Raw genomic sequence first — 20,892 nt, forward strand, 5'->3', positions numbered from 1 at the left:
ATAGTATAACGTTTTCTACATTGTTTTCCCCCTACTTTGGCCTCTTTTTTCACCTCTTTTTTCACCTCTTTTTCAACTATCTCCTAGTGCCTTGGGTTAATCATGTATATTGTATAAAGATAGGGATATAAAAGGACTTATGGCACCTGTTATGACTGCATGTCTATCAGACAGAATATGCTGAAAAAGAGCAGCTAGTGAAATATAAAAGTCCCCGAAAGTAGTTCGGCGGTCGCGATGCTTCTTACTGGGACCATTTTTGATTTGCGTATAGAAACATGACTATGAATAAATGATGCTATAAAACAACATTGAAAGAAGCGTACGGCTAGTCTAAAGTTGGTGATGGTGAATGAACAACCCAGTAAAGGATGCAAGTAAAGAACAAGCGAGAGAAACAACTATACCATGTTAGTATCAGACACTCAATCTTTCACGATGAGATTTGGACTTACGGTATGTATGCTTGAGCCCACTAACATAACAGGTTATCACAATATCTCGTACCTTACCAGTGAGATGGGCAATATAGTTCGTATCAGCCATAGCTCGTTTAATCACCTATTACAATCAGTAGCGTCCAAAGTCTAATCTGGGTAGACGTACCTTCTCAGAGCCTGGCCCTTGTAGATTCTTCCGCAGCTCGCGCTGGAACTCCATCCCCAGAACAGAATTCGAAGTCGTCACTCCGGCTGTCATTGAGAAGCCGATTAGCAACATGTATCCTGCAGTAGCCATGGCTACTTCCTCTGGAGGTAGTAGGGCTGTCATCGCTACAAATGCTGAGGCCGATGCAATTCCTGTTCCTAGGCCACCGGGGAGGATGTAGAGTGATTCCCAGAAGCCGGTGTTTCCCTCCCAGCGGAGGAAGAGGAGTATATAGGAAATAGATGCGACAAGACCGGCTGCGATGAGGAGACTCTTGTAGTGTCCTGTGCGTCTGATGAATATTCCAGCTACTAGCGAGCCGAGGGTATTTCCAACCACGGCCGGAACGAGATGGCCACCTGCCGCTGTGGTTGATGCTCGCTGTGTGACTTGGAAGTATAGCGGGACTGAGAATAGCATTCCCAGTTGTGCTGTTATTTGGAGGGCTCCGATGGTGTACGCGGCCGATACATTCGGTCGACGGAGAATGCGCAGGTTGAAGATTGGCTCGCGGGCAACGTAGGCTTCAACAAGGACAAATGCCACTAGTAGTGATATACCACCACTTCCTAGTAGGGCGGTCCACCATGAGTACCAGGGGAATGACTTTCCACCTTGGTCGAGAAGAAGAGTCATGGCGATGATAGAGGATCCTAGGAGGGATGTTCCTAGGAAGTCGATTTTGGCGAGTTTGCTGTCCTTGGAGTTGGGATCTATCTTTTCAGCGACATTCAGTTTCAAGACTACCAGTAGGGCAGCGAGAGCAAGGAATGGTGCTTGAAGGATGAATAGCCTAAAACCCTGTTAGAGGGGCTTGTATCGCAGTCAACGTAGAACATACCATCTCCATCCAATTGTATCACTCAGCCATCCACCCACAGGCCCTCCGAGGCTGCGACCCAGAGTCATGGCGATGTTCACATACGCCCGCCAACTGGCTATTTCCCGCTTGGGAACTATGTCTGTAATGACCACAGAGCTGACGGTCATAATGCCCGCGCCACCCATGCCGCTAATGCTTCGACCCAGGACGACCATCCACATTTGCGAACCGATACCGCTGTTTTTGTTAGAATTAGACCTATGTGACGAAGAATTCACATACCTAAGGATACAACCCACTGCGAAAAGGAAATATGAGATAAGCAATAGTGGCCTGCGACCGTAGATATCGCTCAGTTTGCCATACTATACTCCGTTACACGCTATTCCGAAGCCACCCGACTTGAGCCACTCACCATCGGTTGGGCAGCGCAAAGACCAAGGGTATACCCGGTGGACAACCAACTGGCATCGCGTAGTCTATTGAATTCGGAAGATATACGTCCTGCCGCTGCCATGACCAGTGTCGCATCGGCATTGGAAATAAATTCGCCTATCAAGTTAGATTTCGAGTTTTTTTGTCGTACACAGATCTTACCAAGTAATAGCACTGCTATGATGGTTCCCACCCCCGCAAGAGCCTCCGCTTTAGGCTCTGCTGTCTGCGATTGAGGCGATTGAGATAGCAGTGGGCTTTCCTCATCGGGTGCATGTCTGTTTTCATTCTCGATTGAGTTCGTGTCTGGCTGTCCCACGGATTCTGTCGCGCGATCTGCCATGTTGGACTGACAGTCATGCGTGCATGCGAAAAATTGGGGCGGTTAGGGTATAAGTTAAGGGTCCGAGACATGCAGGTAAGCCATCTCGCTTCGGGTATCCTTCGATAAGACGTGATTTTGATGTCGGCTATAGATCCGAGTACTATCCGGATATATTTATTAGCTCTGATCTCATCGCAGATGCAAAGCACGCAATGGATCCACTTTCAACTCCGAGATTCAGTTGTATAAATGAACAAGTATACAGAACAACATCATATCGACATATTGACAAATAGATGTATACAGATTATGTCGTACCATGTGGTCCTGCACTATTTTTCAGGGTTCTCCGTCTACTCCACCTAACGTAGGTAAATGCGATAAATTACAGGTTTAGATCTCCACCACCAGGATCATTGCTCGTAGAAATACGATATCTAGCCTTTGACTTTTAGGAAGTTTGGGATTTTTTTTACAACTCAGTGACTTCAATATGTAAGCTTCTATAAATGTAATTTCGGTAATTCTTAAAATGATGATAAGATAACTTTTCGATTTCTTTGAAATTCATATGCACTGCTAATAGTTCTTACCAATACCTATCGAGAAAGAAGTAGACAAAATAAAAATGTGATTGTTGATAGAAGTGTAGCATATATCGCATTTACTATGTGTTTTGGGGTGCGGCGCTCGCTTGGGAATAAGTTACTGGATAACTGTATAAGTTAAGGATATATCGGCAATTACAATACGAAGATCGCCATTGGCGCCACTGATTGCATCATATCTCGACTCCCCACTCTCCACGTTCTTTGTTGATAACAGCGGCTTTCCCAATAACCTCATCTCAAAATGAAATTGTTCACTGCTCTCAGTCTGTTCGCCGCGGTAGATGGTGCTACATTGACACATCTGCAAGATGCTGTACAATCCATCTTATCCAATGGAGCGCATTCATCGCGACAGCCAAATATTCTCTTTGTAATCACCGATGATCAGGATTTGGAGCTGGACTCGATCAGTTATACTCCTCACATCACGAGACATATCCGCGACCGGGGAACCTTTTTCCGTAATCATTTCGTTACGACTGCTCTATGCTGTCCATCGCGAGTGAGCTTATGGACTGGTCGCCAGGCGCATAATACTAATGTGACCGATGTCAACCCGCCATACGGTAAGCCACGAAATTGAAACGCTAAGAGTCAATGCTAATTTTCCAGGCGGATATCCCAAATTTGTTGAACGCGGCTTCAACGATGACTTCCTCCCGATCTGGCTTCAACTGGCCGGCTATGATACCTACTACACCGGCAAAATGTTCAATTCGCACACAGTCGATAACTATCACAGCCCTTATATCAACGGATTCAATGGCTCAGACTTCTTATTGGATCCATATACCTATTCCTACCTGAATTCCACATACCAGCGAAACCATGAGCCGCCTGTCAGCTACGAGGGTGAACATACCATCGATGTGCTTACTGGGAAAGCACTGGGATTCCTAGATGATGCATTGGAGGGAGAAAGACCCTTTTTCCTCGCGGTGTCGCCGGTAGCGCCTCACTCCAACGTTGATCCGAACGCAATTTCATTCGGGAAGATTGTCATGTCTGAACCGATTCCATTGGAACGTCACGAACATCTGTTTGAGAATGTTACAATTCCCCGTACAGCGAATTTCAATCCGGACCAGGTAAGTGCAGCGATCGCAATGCATTTCGGCAGTTTTAACCATTTCACAGCCAAGCGGGGTTAGTTGGATTCGCGATCTTCCTCAGCAGAACCAATCGGTCGTCGAGTATAACGACCATTTCTATCGCTCTCGCTTGCGCGCGCTGCAGGGAGTGGATGAGTTGGTTGACTCGCTCATAACTAAACTTGAGGAGAGTGATCAGCTGGATAACACGTATATTATCTATACTTCCGACAATGGCTTCCATATCGGTCAACACCGATTGCCACCCGGGAAGACTTGTGGGTTTGAGGAAGATATCCGTGTGCCTCTGTTTATTCGTGGGCCTGGAATTCCTCAGGGCCATGTGCAGGATGCAGTGACCACGCATGTCGACTTGGCGCCAACGTTCTTCCATCTGGCGGGCATTCCGGCACGAGAGGACTTTGATGGGACTGCAATTCCTATCACACCTGCTTTCGACGCGGAGAGACATGAACATGTTACCGTGGAATATTGGGGCAATGCAGTTGTAGAGGGGATTTTCAGTGGAATTGGTGAGCGCGATCGCGATACATCCATGGATTACAACCATGCTGACTAGTGCAGGTCCGGATGGCTCAAGCAAGATCCCAAACAACACATACAAATCAGTTCGCCTTCTAGGGGAAGGCTACAACCTTTACTACTCAGTCTGGTGCAACAATGAACATGAACTATATGATCTATCGGTGAGTACACAATCGCCCTATATGAGAAATAGACCACTGACTGTGCTTTCAGACCGACCCTTACCAGCTACACAACCTATATCCAGGCACCTCCCAGTTAAGTGGGGGAGACACTCGCATCCTAGGTCGCAGCATTAGTCAAGCCATCAACCGACTGGATGCTCTTCTCATGGTACTCAAGTCATGCCAAGGAGTGACTTGCATCCACCCCTGGAATGTCCTCCAGCCGCAAGACTCTGTTAGTACCCTCTCCGATGCTTTGCATGAGAGGTACGATGGATTCTACGGTGCCCAGCCTCAGGTCTCATTTGACTGGTGCGATGATGGGTATATTATCGAGGCGGAAGGGCCGCAGGTGCCGTTAGTGAGTCGGTACGGTGTGTCTTGGGATGTTTGGGTGTAATGAGTATGAGATACCCTTGTTTTTGATGTAAATAATTGAGATTCAAAAACATAGAATTATTCCACTCAAAGATGAGTGTAAAATTGATTGTGAAACAATAATCACAAGTCCCAAGGTTGGAAGCGAATACTTCACTTCATAGATCGGCTGTCATACCTAAGAACCCCAACAACATCATCAAACCTTGGAAGCCAAGGTAAATAAAAACGTGGCTATCAGCTCGGGAAAACCGAATACCAATGGAAACAATATAAATAGAGCTATATAATTGGTGTTAAACACCCGAACTCGGCAATTAATGTTCGTCAAATCCACCATGATTGCGCCATACCTGGCCACCGTGTCGCAAACAACTCAGCATTGGCTGAGGTCTGGATGGCCTCGTGTAGACCGACGCAATCAATCTGTGATAGGGGTGGGTCTATTTTTTTTAGTTTTCTATAAGAATGTTTGACCGGTCGCGAAGAATGCAGTAGACACTGGCCCACCACGTTCTGCTTTTTGTCCTTTGTTCTCCTTTTAGCATCATGTCGTCTGTCTCTTCAGATAAGGTCTCTAAAGAGATCTTCGATGAGAAAAACATAGTCGGCGAACAGGTCGTTGCCGCCCCTAGCGAGATTGATCATGGTATCGTCAAAGACTGGGATGAAGAGGAGTCTGCAGTGACGCGCAAGTATGTGTTCTATCCAATTGAACAAAAGTATATGACTGACAGTATACTTCTCAATAGAGTCGACTTCATTCTCATTCCTATCCTCGCCCTCGCATTCTTCGCCTTGCAAATGGACCGTGGAAATATTAGCGCCGTCTTGACTTCGTCCATTACCGAAGACTTGAATATCACGACGAATCAAATTAATATCGGTACGCAGCTGTTGTCTGCTGGTATTGTGTTGTCGGAGATTCCTTCCAATATCATTCTCCAACGCATTGGACCCCGCGTATGGTTGTCGGGTCAGCTCTTCGCTTGGGGGCTTGTCGCAACTTTCCAGGCCTTTATTCAATCATATCCGGCATACCTGGTGACTCGGATTTTGCTGGGTTTCTGTGAGGGTGGATTCATTCCAGGTACCTTTACCCTGTTCCACGTGGCGGAATGAGTGCTAACCAGATTAGGCGCTTTATACTATCTGTCCACCTGGTACAAGAAGGACGAGACCAGTCTCCGGACCAGTCTGTTCTTCTATGGACAGATGTTCGCATCTGCCACATCCAGCTTAATCTCTGCTGGTCTGTTGAAACTTAATGGTAACCACGGTATGGAGGGATGGCGATGGATCTTCCTCGTTGAAGGCCTGATCACGCTATTCATTGGAATCATTTTCACACTCTTCGTGCCTCCAGCAGCTGGGGATGGCCGTCCGCTGATTGCCATGGGCCGATGGAGCTATTTCACCGAGCGCGAATCCCACATCATTCGCAACCGTGTTCTGCTAGACGATCCTCGCAAGGCTCGTGGCCATATCCAGATCACCAAGTCGGATATTTGGAAGACCATCAAGGAGCCAAGAATCATGCAGCATGTGCTCTTGACTTTGGTTTCAATGTCTGGGTTCCAGGGTTTGACTCAGTATACTCCAACCATGATCAAAAAGTTGGGTTTCGATTCTGTTCGCGCCAATGCATTGGCTTCCGTGCCTGTGTACTGTAGCATGGTGTGGTTGGCTATTCTCTCGTTTGCCGGGTATGTTCTGTCCCTTTAAATTTTGGAGAAAGGTACTGACTCATGACAGTGATCGGACCGGCCACCGTGGGCCGTTTGTGCTTCTAGCTATCACCTGGAATGTTATTTCCTACGTGTGTCTGCGCACAAGCAACCCTCATGCCTCCCAATGGCACCGGTATGGAGTTATTGCCGTGGCCAATATCTCCTATTGCAGCATGCAGTAAGTTCTATTGGACGTTACGGAGTAATGTGGCCCTTCTAATCTTATCAATAGCATCCTCAACGTTGGTTGGCTGTCATTCTATTGCCGCACCCCCCAAGAGCGAAGTGTCGCCATGGCGTGAGTTTCCAATCCCTTGCATGTATTTTTAGCATGCATTGCTAACAGCTCTCTAGGTTGGTTGTCATGGCTGCCAACTGTGCCGGTATCTCCGGGTCTCAGATCTTCCGCACATCCGATGCGCCAAAGTATTTACATGGTCTCACCGCAATTTGCTCGCTGGCCGGTGCATCATGGGCCTTAGCGGCGATTCTCTGTGCACAGTATTACATTCGCCGTGGAAAGGCGGTGGCCGATGATAAGATATGAATGGCGCTTAACACTGTACATAATACTCATAGATATATATGAATAATGAACTGCCTAGCGATCCAGTCATTCTGGTGTTTTCTCGGTGCTCTCAATCAAATAACACACACGCACACACACATATATATACTCTATATCTAGAGTGACACTGAATGTGAATAAATCCTGAGGCTCTAGTTTGCATAGGCTTGGCGCTCTTAAATCCGGGTGACGTCATCTAGTCAGCATCTATAGACGTGCATTAGCTTAATCTCTATCTGTTAGCGCTTAAAGTGGTTACTTACAAATCAAAGGCGATAGTATTTTATCATTTTTTATCTCCGCCTCCAGTCTCTTCGTCATAGAACAAGGGATGAAATCTCTTCACGGACATAATCCTAACGCCGTGATGACAACCCACTTCACGGGTGAAGTGGAACCTTTTCTTCAACAGCCAACCCGATGTCCGCATAGCATCACAAATCGAGTTTTACGAGAACTTTCTAAAACTGGGTCGATCTTGAAGGCCTAGGTATAAAGAGTACCATAGACGGACTGGGGACCCTAGTAGATCATTCTGCAATTGAATATCATTTACCTCAATATCAATATGAGCACCGATTACAAGTTTGAAGGTTGGGTGGGTCTCAGCCCCGAGGCTGCCAACGGAAAGATGGTCTGGCAGGAATTCGAGCCTAAGCCCTGGGAGGAGACCGATGTCGATATCAAGGTCACTCACTGTGGTATCTGTGGCTCTGACTTGCACACTCTGCGCAGTGGATGGGTATGTCGATGTTCCAGTTGCTGTGTGAGAGAGTGAAGGCTAATTGTCCTATAGGGTCCCACCAATTATCCCTGCTGCGTCGGCCACGAAGTTGTCGGTACCGCCGTCCGTGTCGGCTCCCAGGTCAAGGGCGATATCAAGGTTGGAGACCGTGTTGGTGTCGGTGCTCAGAGCGGTGCTTGCCAGAACAAGGACGGTGACTGTGAGGCTTGCGCTGCGAAGCTTGAGCAGTATTGCAACAAGATGGTTGGCACCTACAACGGTACCTATGCCAACGGCGGCAAGTCGTACGGCGGTTACTCTCTGTACAACCGCTCTCCCTCCCACTTCGTCATCAAGATCCCCGACGCCATTTCCTCAGCCGATGCCGCCCCAATGCTCTGCGGTGGTATCACTACCTATTCTCCCCTGAAGCAGAACGGCTGCGGTCCCGGAAAGTCTGTCGGTGTTGTTGGTGTTGGTGGTCTCGGTCACTTTGCCATTCTTTTCGCCAAGGCTCTTGGTGCGGACCGTGTTGTTGCCATCTCGCGCAAGTCGGATAAGAAAGAGGATGCTCTGAAGCTCGGTGCTGATGACTTCATCGCCACTGGTGAGGACGAGGACTGGGTTACCCGTCACGGTCAGTCTCTCGACCTGATCATCTCGACTGCATCCTCTTCCAAGATGCCCATTGCCGGCTACTGCAGCCTGCTCCGTTACCGCGGTACCTTCGTTCAGCTCGGTGCCCCCGAGGATGGTGGTCTTGAGATCCCCGCTTTCGTCCTGATCATCAAGGGTATCAAGCTTGGTGGTTCTCTCATTGGAAGCCCGGATGAGATCCGTGAGATGCTGGATCTCGCTGCTGCTAAGGGTGTCAAGCCTTGGATCCAGGAGCGCCCCATGAAGGATGCCAACCAGGCTATCCTGGACATGAACAACGGTGACGCTCGTTACCGCTATGTTCTGGTCAACGATTGGTAAATCAGGGATCCACTAGAAACGATGTTATGAATGAGCGAAAATGATGTTGATATAGGCGGTTTGGTGTACAAAAGATATTATTTAGATTAAATTAAGAATGTACAGATCGTCATATATATCAGTGGGCTGCCAGGGTCCTCACCCCTGTAAACAACGTCATCCATGTATTCCCTCTGTTTAGTAGACAACGCCAAGACATCGGAGGCGGGCTCCGATCCCCGACCACCGCGTTAGACGGCACTCCGCTCCCTCCTCACAACCATTTCAATATACATAAACATAAGTTTGGTAGACCAATATCTCTCATATCGAAAAATACTGTGGCGAGATGTACGCCCGTTGTGCCTATTACGAAAACAGTGTCTCCCCTTACGTAGTGTCCGCATCAAAACTCTAGCCTACATAATTCACTATAATCCACGAGGAATAATCACATCGCGGAACAGGTATATAGACTGGCTTAAGTCGCCTCTTGTATAGATATGAATTACGAGATCTAATAAGGCTTATATTAAATTGATTTGGTACTTATAGGTTGAAATTCATTAGATGATGACGTTTGTTAAACTGCCGGTTAGCGCCCTCCGCCCGTACGACTAAGTGATAAATCCACACGCTGTCTAAGATCTTCCAGACTTAAGTGAGGAATGTCAGCTCCGTTGCCCTGGAGCGCCGACCAAAGAGATAGGCCCGGGAAATTTCGATGATGTAATTAGTGAGAATATTCTTTGTATAGTGCAGGGAGACATACAGTAGCCTCAGTCATGAGTTCATTCTAGTCGCGGAAGATGACGATATCCATCAGATATTATACCATTCCCATACACCAGCGGAAGAGCATGGTATCCATCAGGCCTGCCAAATTTTTCACGCAGTCCTCGTGGTGGATGCGCTCACGGGCCTGTTGCTGCATGGCGAGCATCAATTCTCGGTATTGCCCCTGTAGGCAGTCAACTATTTTGTCCAATATGTTGCATACGTTATGTATGTATTCAATGCGTTGAGGCCTAGCCGTGAGTTTCATGATTGATGTTTCATTTGTGTGCACTGTAGAAGGAGTCGATACTGGATGTCTCCACCATATAGCCGGGATCGTACTCGGGTACCTCGTCGTCGCGTGCCTGGCTAGCCCCATTGTGGTCTTCGATAGCCTGGCGGTATCCTGTTGTAAAACCAAGTCTCCATGCGGCGCCGAGCGCCGAGGCATCGGTCTCACAATTCATTTGTGCGTTCGCTGGCACGGCCTTTGACGCTACAAGACTTTGGCTGTGTGTTGGTATACTCTCCATTTCTTGGTGGTCCGCCTCGGCCTCATTGGCCGATAATGCTTTTGTTTTATCGTTCACACTAATCACCTGTTAGTACCATATTAATAGTAAATTTGCAATAGACTGAAATCTTACCACGTATGCTGAGGTTGACGTCGCATCCATATCCATGCGATCTCGGAAAGGTCGGCCAAGCTATGTAAACGCGCATGAGCTGTTAACTTTCTTCCCCCCTGTTTGAGCATTGTCTCTACTCCGCACAATGGGCATTCTGCCCACGATTCGAAGCAGTCTTCTGGCATTGTAGGCGATAGATCCCACTCTACCGACGGTGGTACCACTTGTGCTGAATGGTATCGATTGACATTTTGTTTCTCGCATCTGAGGAAAATGTGATGTCCTACTCACAGGACAATCATGCTTTATCTTTTTTTGGCTTCGGCCAGTATTGTGATGATGCCTGTAGAGTCAGTCAGTGTCCAACCAAGTCTTTGCTTGGAAGACGATCATACAATCGGACGAGAATTTGATTGGGCACTTTGAATTTCACCCTCATCTTGAAATAAGCCAAATTCAGTTGAGTCGGCGTCAGTGGGAGATGACACCACCGTAGCTGGTTGAGTGTCGTTGCTGCCTAGCTTTTGACTGTCACTGGTATTAGATATGACCATATCCTATGGTGAAATATGACTGAGGCCATGGTGAACATACACTGCATTTGGAAGGCTTTGTCCTGCACGCATCCATTCCCACGTGACAACGCGGGTTCCATGGGTTTCAGCATGGCGTCTGATGTTGTGTCCGTTGCGGTTAACTTGTGCTTGGCATATTGAACGAATACCATCGAATCTTTCCCCAGTCAGGGGCACTAGTGTTAAAGACAGTCACTCTGGTATATTGAACCCTGGGTGGCGTGTACCCTGGGTGGCGTGTCTCGTAGTGAACTTTACAGTCACCAGTATCCTCGCCTCTTGCACCGCAAGTTGAGCACATACGATGAGTGTGCAACCTCTAACTGTCACTAGGCCTTCCCTTCGGATCGTTTGCAAGCATGTGAGTGACTAAGTGGTTCACGTTTGGCCAGCCATCTGCGGATTTGTTAGTGTTAGGGAAATTCAAGCAAACAGTAAATGTCTCACGATCGGCCCTGCCGTGATTTTACACAAAAGTCAACGGGATAAGGTCCGGATTTGGGGGTCAAACTCACCAGCAGGAAGCCTCGACAGCGAAATGCTTCAGTGCATTCTTCAACTAGGCTTTTCATGAACTTTGGATTCGATGCGTGATCTGTGTATCACAATAAGCATTGCTCTCGATGTGGATTGAAGCGATTGACAGCCACTCACGCATATTGGCATGATGAACGTCAACACAGCGCAATCCATTTCTGATGGGTACCTGGCATACAAGATAGTTGATGCCAGTGGTGACCTTAGGCAAAATTAAAGTCAAAAACCGTTGATAGCGAGGGGATAATCGCACATACCAGGGGCTCGTATTGAGCGGGCATCATGTCTATGATGGAGAGGTATAGCCTCATTAGCACGACGTCATTGGATTCAGGATTGATTCCATTAATGATGTCGTTATCATATCTGAGACGGCGCTTTTTACGCGTGTTTAGGGGAGTAATATCCGATGCCGCAGCCCCATCCACCTGTGACTCCAAATCTCCATCAGGCGAGTCCAGATATTCTGAATCAAAATTGAGGCAATTGAGTAGCGCATATCTAGTTGAACTTGTATTGTATTCGAGGCTTTCTGGGCTTCAGTGACCAGGCGAAAACATTAAGGTGATTTCACTTCATTTGCATCTGATACGCCTCAATAAATGGGTAGGAAATAGAGTATTAAATGTTACCTACCGTGCTATTGATAGATTACAGGGCAGTCTTCACAAGAATATACCGTTTTACTTATTTTTGTTGCCCTGCTTTAACGTCTCTTTTTTCAACTCTTTTTTCACCTCTTTTTTGTCCATTTTCGAGTGCCTCGGGTTAAGTATATGAATTACATAAAGTTGGGGGTATGAAAGGTCTTATTTCTTATGACTGTACGAGCTAATCGAGGTATATTAATATATTAAATATAATGTAGGCAATAGTCTTGACATGATGTCCCTTAACTTGTCGCAGATCACACGTTTAAAGTAGGCATCTAATAGTGGCTGGAACTAACGCCGGTCCTTTTTCCTCTAAGACTCTCTAAGAATAGCCTTGAGTTCTAACAAATCAGAGGTATCATTATCCTGCAAGGCGGCAAGAACTTTAACTGCTTCCTGGCAGGAAGACATCATTGGTAAGATACGACAACGTATACTCCAGGGTCGCTGACTCGAGGGGCTGTACCATCCATCCCCTATAGCTCTGTCTTCTGCGGCCTATCAAGCATGGTCCGAACCGATATGTTGATCATGTCAATGAGGCTTAGCAGGTTCAGCGCGTCGATGATCTCCCCTCATCGGCTAGGCTGCTGGTCGACTGCATCTAGCACTAGCTGAATCGCTAGTGCTATTGGTGACAGGTGCGTGTGTATCATGAGTCTCTGCTCAGCAATGAAGCCGGTCTGCGTCATTAAGTCAGTGAGCTGGTTGTTTTGTTGTGGCAGACTATTCGCAGCGGCTCTGCTTGGCGAACTAGGTCGCCTGCCCCAATGTCCCTCTGTGTGGCTCCCGGTCCCATGGTGGCCTCGCAGTGCCACAAGTTGAATGTCGGGGAGTAGGCGCGTCTTCTCTCGCAGCCGGACTCTGCGGGGAGTGGTATTGTGATAGATAACTTCTGTCTCTTGGGAGTGCGTGCTGCGACTCCATTGCCATTGTCGTCATGACACTCCGTCAGAGTGCGGCTGTGACCTTGGCCTTCTGGCCAAGTCTAGCTGCCGCTCTGCTCCCCCTGACTGCGGGTGGTTATCGCCCTCTCTTTCTGACCCTGGTGAGGGGCGGGTCTAGAGCCCAGGCGGTGGTGTGTAAGAGCTCTCGATGTCGCTCTCATGCTCGGTTATTTGTTTGATCCACACATGTGGCCATCCCTTGCTGTTGGAAATGTACCGTGTATCCCAGTGGTCTATCATCTAGGATACGAGATGCTGTTCCAGTGGACGGGAGTGATAGAAGCTGGTTGGCACTCGTTCCAAGCGGACGGGGTACTGGTCTGCAGTCGTGTTTTCCGGCGGAGGGTCGCCAGTTGGGGGGCATTCTAGCCGCAGCCGGTGCGCTGGTGTAGACCTCTGGTCTAAATCCCTGCACCCTGTATAGGTATTGGATAGCACAGTAACCCGCGTTGTTAATCACCAAGCATTGACGCCCAAAATCGAACGGCGTAATCACAGGCATAGATCGGTCGACGCCCTACGCCCAGATGGTTCCGTGCGGGGCTGGCATCTTGCCGTAGCCAGTGACTTGGAGAATCAGGGCTGCGTCGCGCACTGCCGCAGGAGTCGCCAGGAAGAGGCCGCCGTGCAGTTCCTCTGCGTGCTTAGGGTAGCCACCCTTGATTTGCTGTCCCTTTTGGACAGGCCGGTTAATCAACCACCCGAATTTGTTGTAGCCGCCAGACAAAATATATACCCCTCTGTACACAAGGAAAAATGGCAAGTTGTTGACCCAGGCTATGACCGTGGGGCCATGTGGGATCCGGTCTTGACGGACCTCTCCCCGTTTGGTGAAATCCCAGGGCATCGTTCCCCCTGATCTGGGCCGGACATGAGGCACAAGCACTGAATAACACTGAGGTCAGTTAGGCGCATGTATCTCGAGATGAAGCGCGTCTTATTCATCGTCGAGACTTTATAGGACTTTTTTATCTGGACCCAGAAGCCTTCCCTGGCTCTCGGTTAGCAGTCAATCATTCTTTGACGATGGTGACTCTGGGTCGTTCGTCCTCGATAAATTTGGAAGTGTAAATGGGCTGCTATACGGGGCACTCTTCCTGCAATCAATGCCGTTGCGGCCTCTCATTGTTCAGCGACTTCTCAGGCAGCAATGCCATGGTGGCCTCACATTACCATAATGCACGTGGTGGACTGGCGAAACATCTTTGATCTTTTATTATTGCAACCCTCCCCCACCTTTTTCTTTCTCTTTCCTCTTCACCTTCTTCCACCATCCAACTTCCACCCACAAAACTCCAATCCATGTGATCGTGATGGATCAAGCCCCACCTCCATATCGTCCCCGGCACCGGCCTCTAGCTTGTAAGTTACTCATCTGACACGATGCTGACCACGTGGAAAACTGGAATCTGACATTGACAGCCTGGCCCCTGACCCTGGAACTGCTAGGGTCGGAAGGACCACCGTCCTTCCTCCACCCAGTATTGGCAGAGACTTGAATCCCCCAGCAGAATGTGCCAAAGAAGTGATGGAACTCAACTCGCCAAAGGCCCGTAGGGGTCATGCAATCCTATCACCCCTCCTTGAGGACCTGGTTGCTCGGCCTCCCCGCCGTGAACCTCAGTTGCGGGAATCCCGCCGCATGACTGAGCCCGCCCTGAGGGCGCATCTGGTTGCCAATCTCCCGAACATTGAGGCGGCATTGATGGTGGTTGTGGGAACCGTGAAAGAGACCACCGATCAAGAATGCACACATTACAAGGGTTGGAAAGACTGTTTTGAACCTATAACATCGTACAAAAATTAGCGGTAAAAGCTTGGAGCTTACTTAATAGAACCAATCGTGCAATACTACCATTCAACGCCATTTCCAACGGGGCAAAGTCATTGTCGTGGGATGAGGCCCGAGAAATAAGCACGCATGCGGCCCTCATGCTGGACCAAAAATGAATCTGATCTAACAAGATTTTATGAAGACGAATATCTAATATAAACAGCATCCTCCCAGACTCAGGTGCAACCCCACAGGGTCGTTCGAGACACCTGCCACGGCCAGTAACTGGCCGCCGCCGGTTACCTCCTGGTCCTTGGGCAAAAGGGTTTATGCAGGCAAACTCCACGAAGGTCCGACGAGGTCACCATATTACATCCCCTATCGTTGCCAAACTCAAGTATATGCCAAAGCAGCGGGAGCCTCATCTTCGCGATAGCCGGGCCATGACAAATACCCTGCTCTTATCACACGTTGACAACACTGCGCGGAATATGGAGGCCGCAATGATGACCACAGTTGGTCAGGCCGCTATCAATATTGACCTGGAGTGCGATTCCTGTCAAGAAGGCAATGGACCTTGGGCTAGGTGTGTGCACCTACCGTACGACGAAGGACTAGGCATGGGCTGCAACAATTGTCGTCAGCTCAATCGCGAGCAGTCTTGCAAGCATTATCGTCCGCCGGTAGCTATCGCTCAAATCATATCACCAACCCCTCGCCGTGGCCAAGCCCGGCGTGAGACAAACGCGACAAGGCAGGCACTTATTCTTGAGCTAGAGGAGCAACTCCGTGATCAGCTTGTCAACATGCAGAATGAGGGAAGCCATCTAGTGACCCTTACTGAGGCCATGCAGGCTAGTTTGCATTGCCTAGCCCTCGCCGTCGCTCGTCAAAATGTGACAGATGCTCAGATCGAGCTTTATGAGGGGCAAATTGCGGGAATCCTCACTGTTCAGCGTGGTCAGGTTCACAACCTAGCCACCCAGCATGCGATTGCTAGTCGACTGAGCGACCTCCTTCGACGCCGTTAGGAAGCATGAACTATCAGAGACTGAAGGGGAGAGAGTGCGTGAAGGCCACAAGATAGTGTTCAGAGATAGCATAGGTCAATTTCCTGTTAGCTAGGGTGAGCTAGTCAACAGCACAATAACGAACGTAATTCAACAAATATTTTCTAGTTTAACTGTAGAGTAGAATCCCAACTAACTCATCAACCTACACCAGCTTTCTGTCTAAGATCTTGTTCTGATCTTGGAGCTGTAAGTCAAAGTGCTCCTTTGTTCCAAGCCCTGTTTCGACATGAAGATTTGACTGAGGCAATCAGCTTACAATCCCCCTACGGCTCTGAATGCGGCTCTGCGGGGGAGGAGCCCAACACAATAATGTCAACTACACAATCTCAAAATCGTAGCTGAGGAGAAATTCCAATACAGGGATAGGATAGTCCCCTGCACAAAGCGGTCTATTGTAGAGAATGCTAACTACGATTATGGAGACAAAATACTTACAGACGAGCGTAAGCAATAGAAATTCCCTAGTGACGAGACAAATCGTTCTAGAAGGGCCATTGACTGACCAAGTCAACCGGACAGCAGCACGTCGGAGTAACCATGCAAAATCAAAAACAACTCTAGACGGTACAGACCCGGATCGGCGATGGAAGCAGCAAACAAAAAGTCAATAGAGCAAGCACATTTGAGTAAAAGCATGCAAGAGTGGTAACAATAGCACACGTTTCAGACATAGATCAGCGACAACAGCAGCAAAGAGATAAGCAACAGATGGAAGGACTAGCAATACATAGTAAGCGACCCTAGTAATTACTTAAGTGAGGGATGATCCTCATCAGTCAGGTTGCCAGTTTGAAGTACTTGCAAAGCAGGCTCGTGGTGAAGAAGTGGTCTACTAATAACGGGGCCAGCCATCTCACAATTCACTGTGGCCGAAAGCGTGGCCCACGCTGAGTATGTCATTCGAACCAAAACGATGGCGGAGCTGTCAGTCTCAAAGGCATCCACTATGCTAGCTTGCATATCGGCTGGCAAAGTCTCAATCACTTTGCGGAACTCATAGTGGTTGTTTGAGCAATGCCCTCAAAAGTCAAGTGCACAAAGATATGTTTTTCTCGCGTTGGATGAGGAGGATGGAGCTGGTAGGGTGAGCCATGATAAGAGGCACCGTTTGGAGATTTGAAGCCCTGCACAATAGGCCTAGCTGCACCTAAAGGCTTAAGCTGTGCCTTGGGGGTATGAATAGGGCGTTCGAGCTCAAGTTCAGCAAAGATTGCGGCCGTGGTGATTATTGGCGTCCCTGACATTCGTAGTAACCGAACTACTTTTCCGAAACGCTGGGTGAAAGACACACCTGCTGTGCGCGACCTTGCTGTTCGAGTCTCGTCGATGGCCGCCAGAATTTGCAAAGTTCTTATGCTGGCACTGCGTGCAGCCCCAGTGGAGCAGCAGTCGAGGAATTCCAGCGCGTCAATATGGCCCAGGCCCGCAGAGTTCCCAAACAATAGCCCTTGAACCGTTGCCCGACAGAAATCCTTTCCCGAACCGGAGCAAATATACAGTTCGTCTTTGTCTTTTCGCCCATGGCCAAGGAAACTGTGCTTTCTTTAGTCGGCAAATTGGTCCCTGGTGGAAACCGTACGAAAATAGGTCGGACCATAGGGGTCACAGCTGGGGTCTGCAATGCACCTACACGGTGTGTAAATAGACTGGAAGCAACGCAGTACGATGGGACCAGTCTGGTAATCTAATCAAACTCACTACCTTCTCTTTACAGGTCTTTTTGATATTGACCAAGCCCTACTTTAATCTTCTTTTTTCACCTCTTTTTTGCCTATTTTCGAGTGTCTTGGCTTGATCATATAAATTATATAAAGGTAGGGTATGTACTTATGATTATATGACCTTATCGAGGTATATTAAATATAATAGGATATCCCATATCCTAGATCATACGCTTAAAATAGGCATCTAATGGTGGTTGGAACTGACGCCGGACCTTTTTCCTTTTTTCCCTCTAAGACTTTTTTGGGAATATCCTTGAGTTCTAACAAATCAGAGGTATCAATATTTTACAAGACGGCAAGGGCTTTCACTGCCCTCCTCGCAGGAAAACATTATGGTTGGATACGACACCGTACATTCTAGGGTCGCTGGGTCGCTGCCTCTAGCGCTGTACCATCCTCTGTAGCTCTGTCTTGCTGGCCGTCCCAATAACAGTTTCCACAAGCTGTGACCCTATCTGGCATGTAGCCACACCCCCGAATATCGACCACCATCCGTCTTTCACCCACTAATTTCCGATCTATCCAATCATGATGGACGATGGCGCACCCGCCTATGATCCTTCCGGATCAACCGCACCTCCAATGGCGCATCCACCATCCAGCGATACTTCCGGACCACCAGCGGCTCCACTGGCCTCTCGCTTGTAAGTTACTCACCTGACGCGATACAGACCATTGAAATCTGACATTGACAGCTTGGTTCCGGACCCTGGAACCGCTGCCGCCGGAAAGTATCTTCCGCCACCGAAGGTCGGCCGAGACCTTAATGACCCCGGAGAGTGGGCAATAGAGGTGATGTAGCTGAACTCATCAAAGGCCCGTAAGGGCGATGCATTTCTCTCACCACTCCCCAAGGACCTCGTTGCTCGACCTCCCCGCCGTGAGCCTCAGTTGCGGGAATCACGCCGGATGACTGAGCCCGCCCTGAGGGCTCATCTGTTCGCCAATATTCGAAATATAGAGGCGGCCTTGGTGGTTGTCGGAACCGTGAAGGAGACCACGGACCAAGAATGCACCCACTGCAAGAAGCTGGGAGGGCCCTGGGCCCGGTGCGTCATCATTGAGGGTATTGCTGGCGACGGACTACCCTGCGCCAACTGCCATCAACTAGGACGGGCAGACTCGTGCGAGTTCACCGGAACCGCGCCACCACGATACACTCGGGCTAACCGCGCCCGCTTTCGAACGGCTCGGCCTGCGGACAACCACCCAGAGGTACGTGCGATCGCCGATGTGAACCTTGCTGAGCAAATTCGAGTGCTCGAATCGTCCCACAGAATTCAGGTGGTCCTCATTCACGAGGCTAGTCGAACTGTTACAGATCTGCTCAACGTTGTTCGTGAATCCTTTGATCTAGTCATAAGGGGTTCGAACACCAACACTATCCAAGATCGGGACCTCCAGCGACATGGTGAAAACATAACGCTTCTGATCCGTGCCTACCAGCTTGAGTGTCGCCAGAATGATGTTGAGAGAGACATGGCGAACCAGCTCCGCACCTTGCGTTCACAACTATGAAGCAAACAATGAAGGAAAGGGACAATGACAATGACAATATCAAGATATGGCAGCGCAAAGAAAGAGGGACCCGGAGGGACATTACGTTTATTATCTTTACTAACAAATGACAATGATATCCTCCCTCATCAATGCATCTTAAAGACTTATAGTTGTGTGTAGAACCTCGAAAGGCCACTGTCGACCAAAAGATCTTTAGTAAGGCTTGTAGCCGTTCTATTCACGGGAGACATCCCATTAATGTCAGTAGCATTCCGATCCCTCAACAGTTACGGAATCTGCACGCATTTCGGGCCCTCCAATGACTTGGATACCAGGAATATATCTTCGCCAGCGGTGTTATAGGCCAAAATCATCATGTAATGTAGTCTGCCCAAATCTACGATCCGTGATAGGTAGAGACAGTAGGCTCCTAAAGTGATTAGTTCACATAACCCCTTTGTCTTCCTCTGTTTCGTTTCTTCCTTCCTTTTCACCCCAACTTCCAACTTCTCTCGTTCCCTTCATCAAATTCCTCTCCAACCACCTTCGCCTTTCCCTTGCATCTTCTCAGACGAATTCAACGGCCATCATGGCCACCCATTTGCAAGATAGCCTCCTCCTTACTCGATTCATCCTATGGAAGAATAAGACGCTGACATTCACAGACTTATCCCTGACCCTGGCAGCCTTGTCCCAGGTGATAGGTTTGAACTCCCATCGTTGAGAATGGGAAAAGATGTCATGCCCCCGGATGGGTGGGCTGAGGCAATCAAGCAATTTTCCCGGAGTGCCGTCAGGGAAGGAGAACGGTTGAAGAGCGAACTGCTGCAAGTTTGGTCCTCCTTCCAGAGCCAGCGCGAGCCTTTCGTCCGCAACGGCGGCAAAATCAAAACATCCTCCCAACTTTACCAATGGCTGGGACGGGACCTTCTTCACGTGGAGTCGGCGCTGATTCAGGTTGTCGGTCAACTCCAAATCAACCCCTGCATCTGCTGCCTCCGAGGCAACGGCCCATGGGCACTTTGCGTCAAACTACCCGGAGGTGATGGGACCCGTTATGGATGCGCAAATTGCCACGAGGCAAATCGGGAATGCACGACAGACGCAACCGTCCGGTTCAATCAACGAGCACCACAAACCACATCCACACAGGTGAACCCCGGCGAGAGAGATGCGGACAGCGGTAATGATGCAGTACTTTCCCCAGTACGGGAAACTCATGAGCTTGTGGCACTACAGCATGCCCTGACCAGCCAGTTAACAATCGTACATGAGGTGGACCGCGTTGTGGATGCCCGTATCCGTGAGATTGAAATCACGATTGCGCGGCTTGGCCAAGGCCGTATGGCTGGTAACATTCGGCCAGAGGATGTCGACCATCTCCAGGGGCAATACAGACAGTTGATGGTCGCCATGCAGCAGCAGGCCCGTGAGCGCGTCCGCCGTGAGGACTGCGTAAACGACTTGGCAGACATGATGGACATCATGCTCTTCCGCTGGTAAACACTGAATTTACGACTGAGGATACTGTATGTCTCCCTGTGCTATACGAAGATTATTCTCACTAATGTATCCAGGGACATCACTGAACATTTCGCCACTTCCCGAGAACCCGCCCCCAAAGAAACAAAAAACGATTTGAGACTCCAGAAGAAGGGGTTTTTTTCCCTGCACGTCCAACGGAGGGGTGGTGGGACGACTCT

At 48.8% G+C, this 20,892-nt stretch overlaps 9 protein-coding genes across 9 annotated transcripts; 6 read left to right on the top strand and 3 right to left on the bottom strand.

Moving 5' to 3' along the window:
* Positions 1-333: 333 nt before the first annotated feature.
* On the bottom strand, positions 334-2,249 carry N7446_011719 (uncharacterized protein; the record flags this gene model as incomplete). Its single annotated transcript, XM_058520461.1, has 7 exons — positions 334-401; positions 456-561; positions 607-1,441; positions 1,490-1,708; positions 1,754-1,836; positions 1,887-2,023; positions 2,069-2,249. 7 exons carry the CDS (start codon positions 2,247-2,249, stop codon positions 334-336), a joined length of 1,629 nt encoding a protein of 542 aa, XP_058367985.1.
* Positions 2,250-3,083: 834 nt separating this feature from the next.
* Positions 3,084-5,043, top strand: N7446_011720 (sulfatase family protein; the record flags this gene model as incomplete). The annotated part of the gene is made up of 5 exons (XM_058520462.1): positions 3,084-3,408; positions 3,455-3,930; positions 3,980-4,466; positions 4,519-4,640; positions 4,693-5,043. 5 exons carry the CDS (start codon positions 3,084-3,086, stop codon positions 5,041-5,043), a joined length of 1,761 nt encoding a protein of 586 aa, XP_058367986.1.
* Positions 5,044-5,570: 527 nt separating this feature from the next.
* Positions 5,571-7,298, top strand: N7446_011721 (uncharacterized protein; the record flags this gene model as incomplete). The annotated part of the gene is made up of 6 exons (XM_058520463.1): positions 5,571-5,716; positions 5,774-6,111; positions 6,160-6,727; positions 6,777-6,929; positions 6,984-7,049; positions 7,106-7,298. The coding sequence occupies 6 exons, from the start codon at positions 5,571-5,573 to the stop codon at positions 7,296-7,298; spliced, it is 1,464 nt and encodes a 487-aa protein (XP_058367987.1).
* A 589-nt stretch (positions 7,299-7,887) lies between these two features.
* On the top strand, positions 7,888-9,021 carry N7446_011722 (NAD(P)-dependent alcohol dehydrogenase; the record flags this gene model as incomplete). The annotated part of the gene is made up of 2 exons (XM_058520464.1): positions 7,888-8,061; positions 8,116-9,021. The coding sequence occupies 2 exons, from the start codon at positions 7,888-7,890 to the stop codon at positions 9,019-9,021; spliced, it is 1,080 nt and encodes a 359-aa protein (XP_058367988.1).
* A 1,034-nt stretch (positions 9,022-10,055) lies between these two features.
* N7446_011723 (uncharacterized protein) lies at positions 10,056-10,450 on the bottom strand (the record flags this gene model as incomplete). The annotated part of the gene is made up of 2 exons (XM_058520465.1): positions 10,056-10,368; positions 10,425-10,450. 2 exons carry the CDS (start codon positions 10,448-10,450, stop codon positions 10,056-10,058), a joined length of 339 nt encoding a protein of 112 aa, XP_058367989.1.
* Positions 10,451-13,635: 3,185 nt separating this feature from the next.
* Positions 13,636-13,965, bottom strand: N7446_011724 (uncharacterized protein; the record flags this gene model as incomplete). Its single annotated transcript, XM_058520466.1, has 1 exon — positions 13,636-13,965. One exon carries the CDS (start codon positions 13,963-13,965, stop codon positions 13,636-13,638), a length of 330 nt encoding a protein of 109 aa, XP_058367990.1.
* Positions 13,966-14,295: 330 nt separating this feature from the next.
* N7446_011725 (DUF3716 domain-containing protein) lies at positions 14,296-15,923 on the top strand (the record flags this gene model as incomplete). The annotated part of the gene is made up of 3 exons (XM_058520467.1): positions 14,296-14,480; positions 14,541-14,912; positions 15,116-15,923. The coding sequence occupies 3 exons, from the start codon at positions 14,296-14,298 to the stop codon at positions 15,921-15,923; spliced, it is 1,365 nt and encodes a 454-aa protein (XP_058367991.1).
* Positions 15,924-18,217: 2,294 nt separating this feature from the next.
* On the top strand, positions 18,218-19,207 carry N7446_011726 (DUF3716 domain-containing protein; the record flags this gene model as incomplete). Its single annotated transcript, XM_058520468.1, has 3 exons — positions 18,218-18,333; positions 18,385-18,439; positions 18,506-19,207. 3 exons carry the CDS (start codon positions 18,218-18,220, stop codon positions 19,205-19,207), a joined length of 873 nt encoding a protein of 290 aa, XP_058367992.1.
* Positions 19,208-19,915: 708 nt separating this feature from the next.
* N7446_011727 (DUF3716 domain-containing protein) lies at positions 19,916-20,692 on the top strand (the record flags this gene model as incomplete). Its single annotated transcript, XM_058520469.1, has 1 exon — positions 19,916-20,692. One exon carries the CDS (start codon positions 19,916-19,918, stop codon positions 20,690-20,692), a length of 777 nt encoding a protein of 258 aa, XP_058367993.1.
* Positions 20,693-20,892: the final 200 nt, after the last annotated feature.

The sequence above is a fragment of the Penicillium canescens genome, assembly GCF_028828765.1.
Source record: "Penicillium canescens strain IBT 15451 chromosome Unknown utg000008l_segment0_segment0, whole genome shotgun sequence".
In the NCBI taxonomy this organism is placed as follows: domain Eukaryota; kingdom Fungi; phylum Ascomycota; class Eurotiomycetes; order Eurotiales; family Aspergillaceae; genus Penicillium; species Penicillium canescens.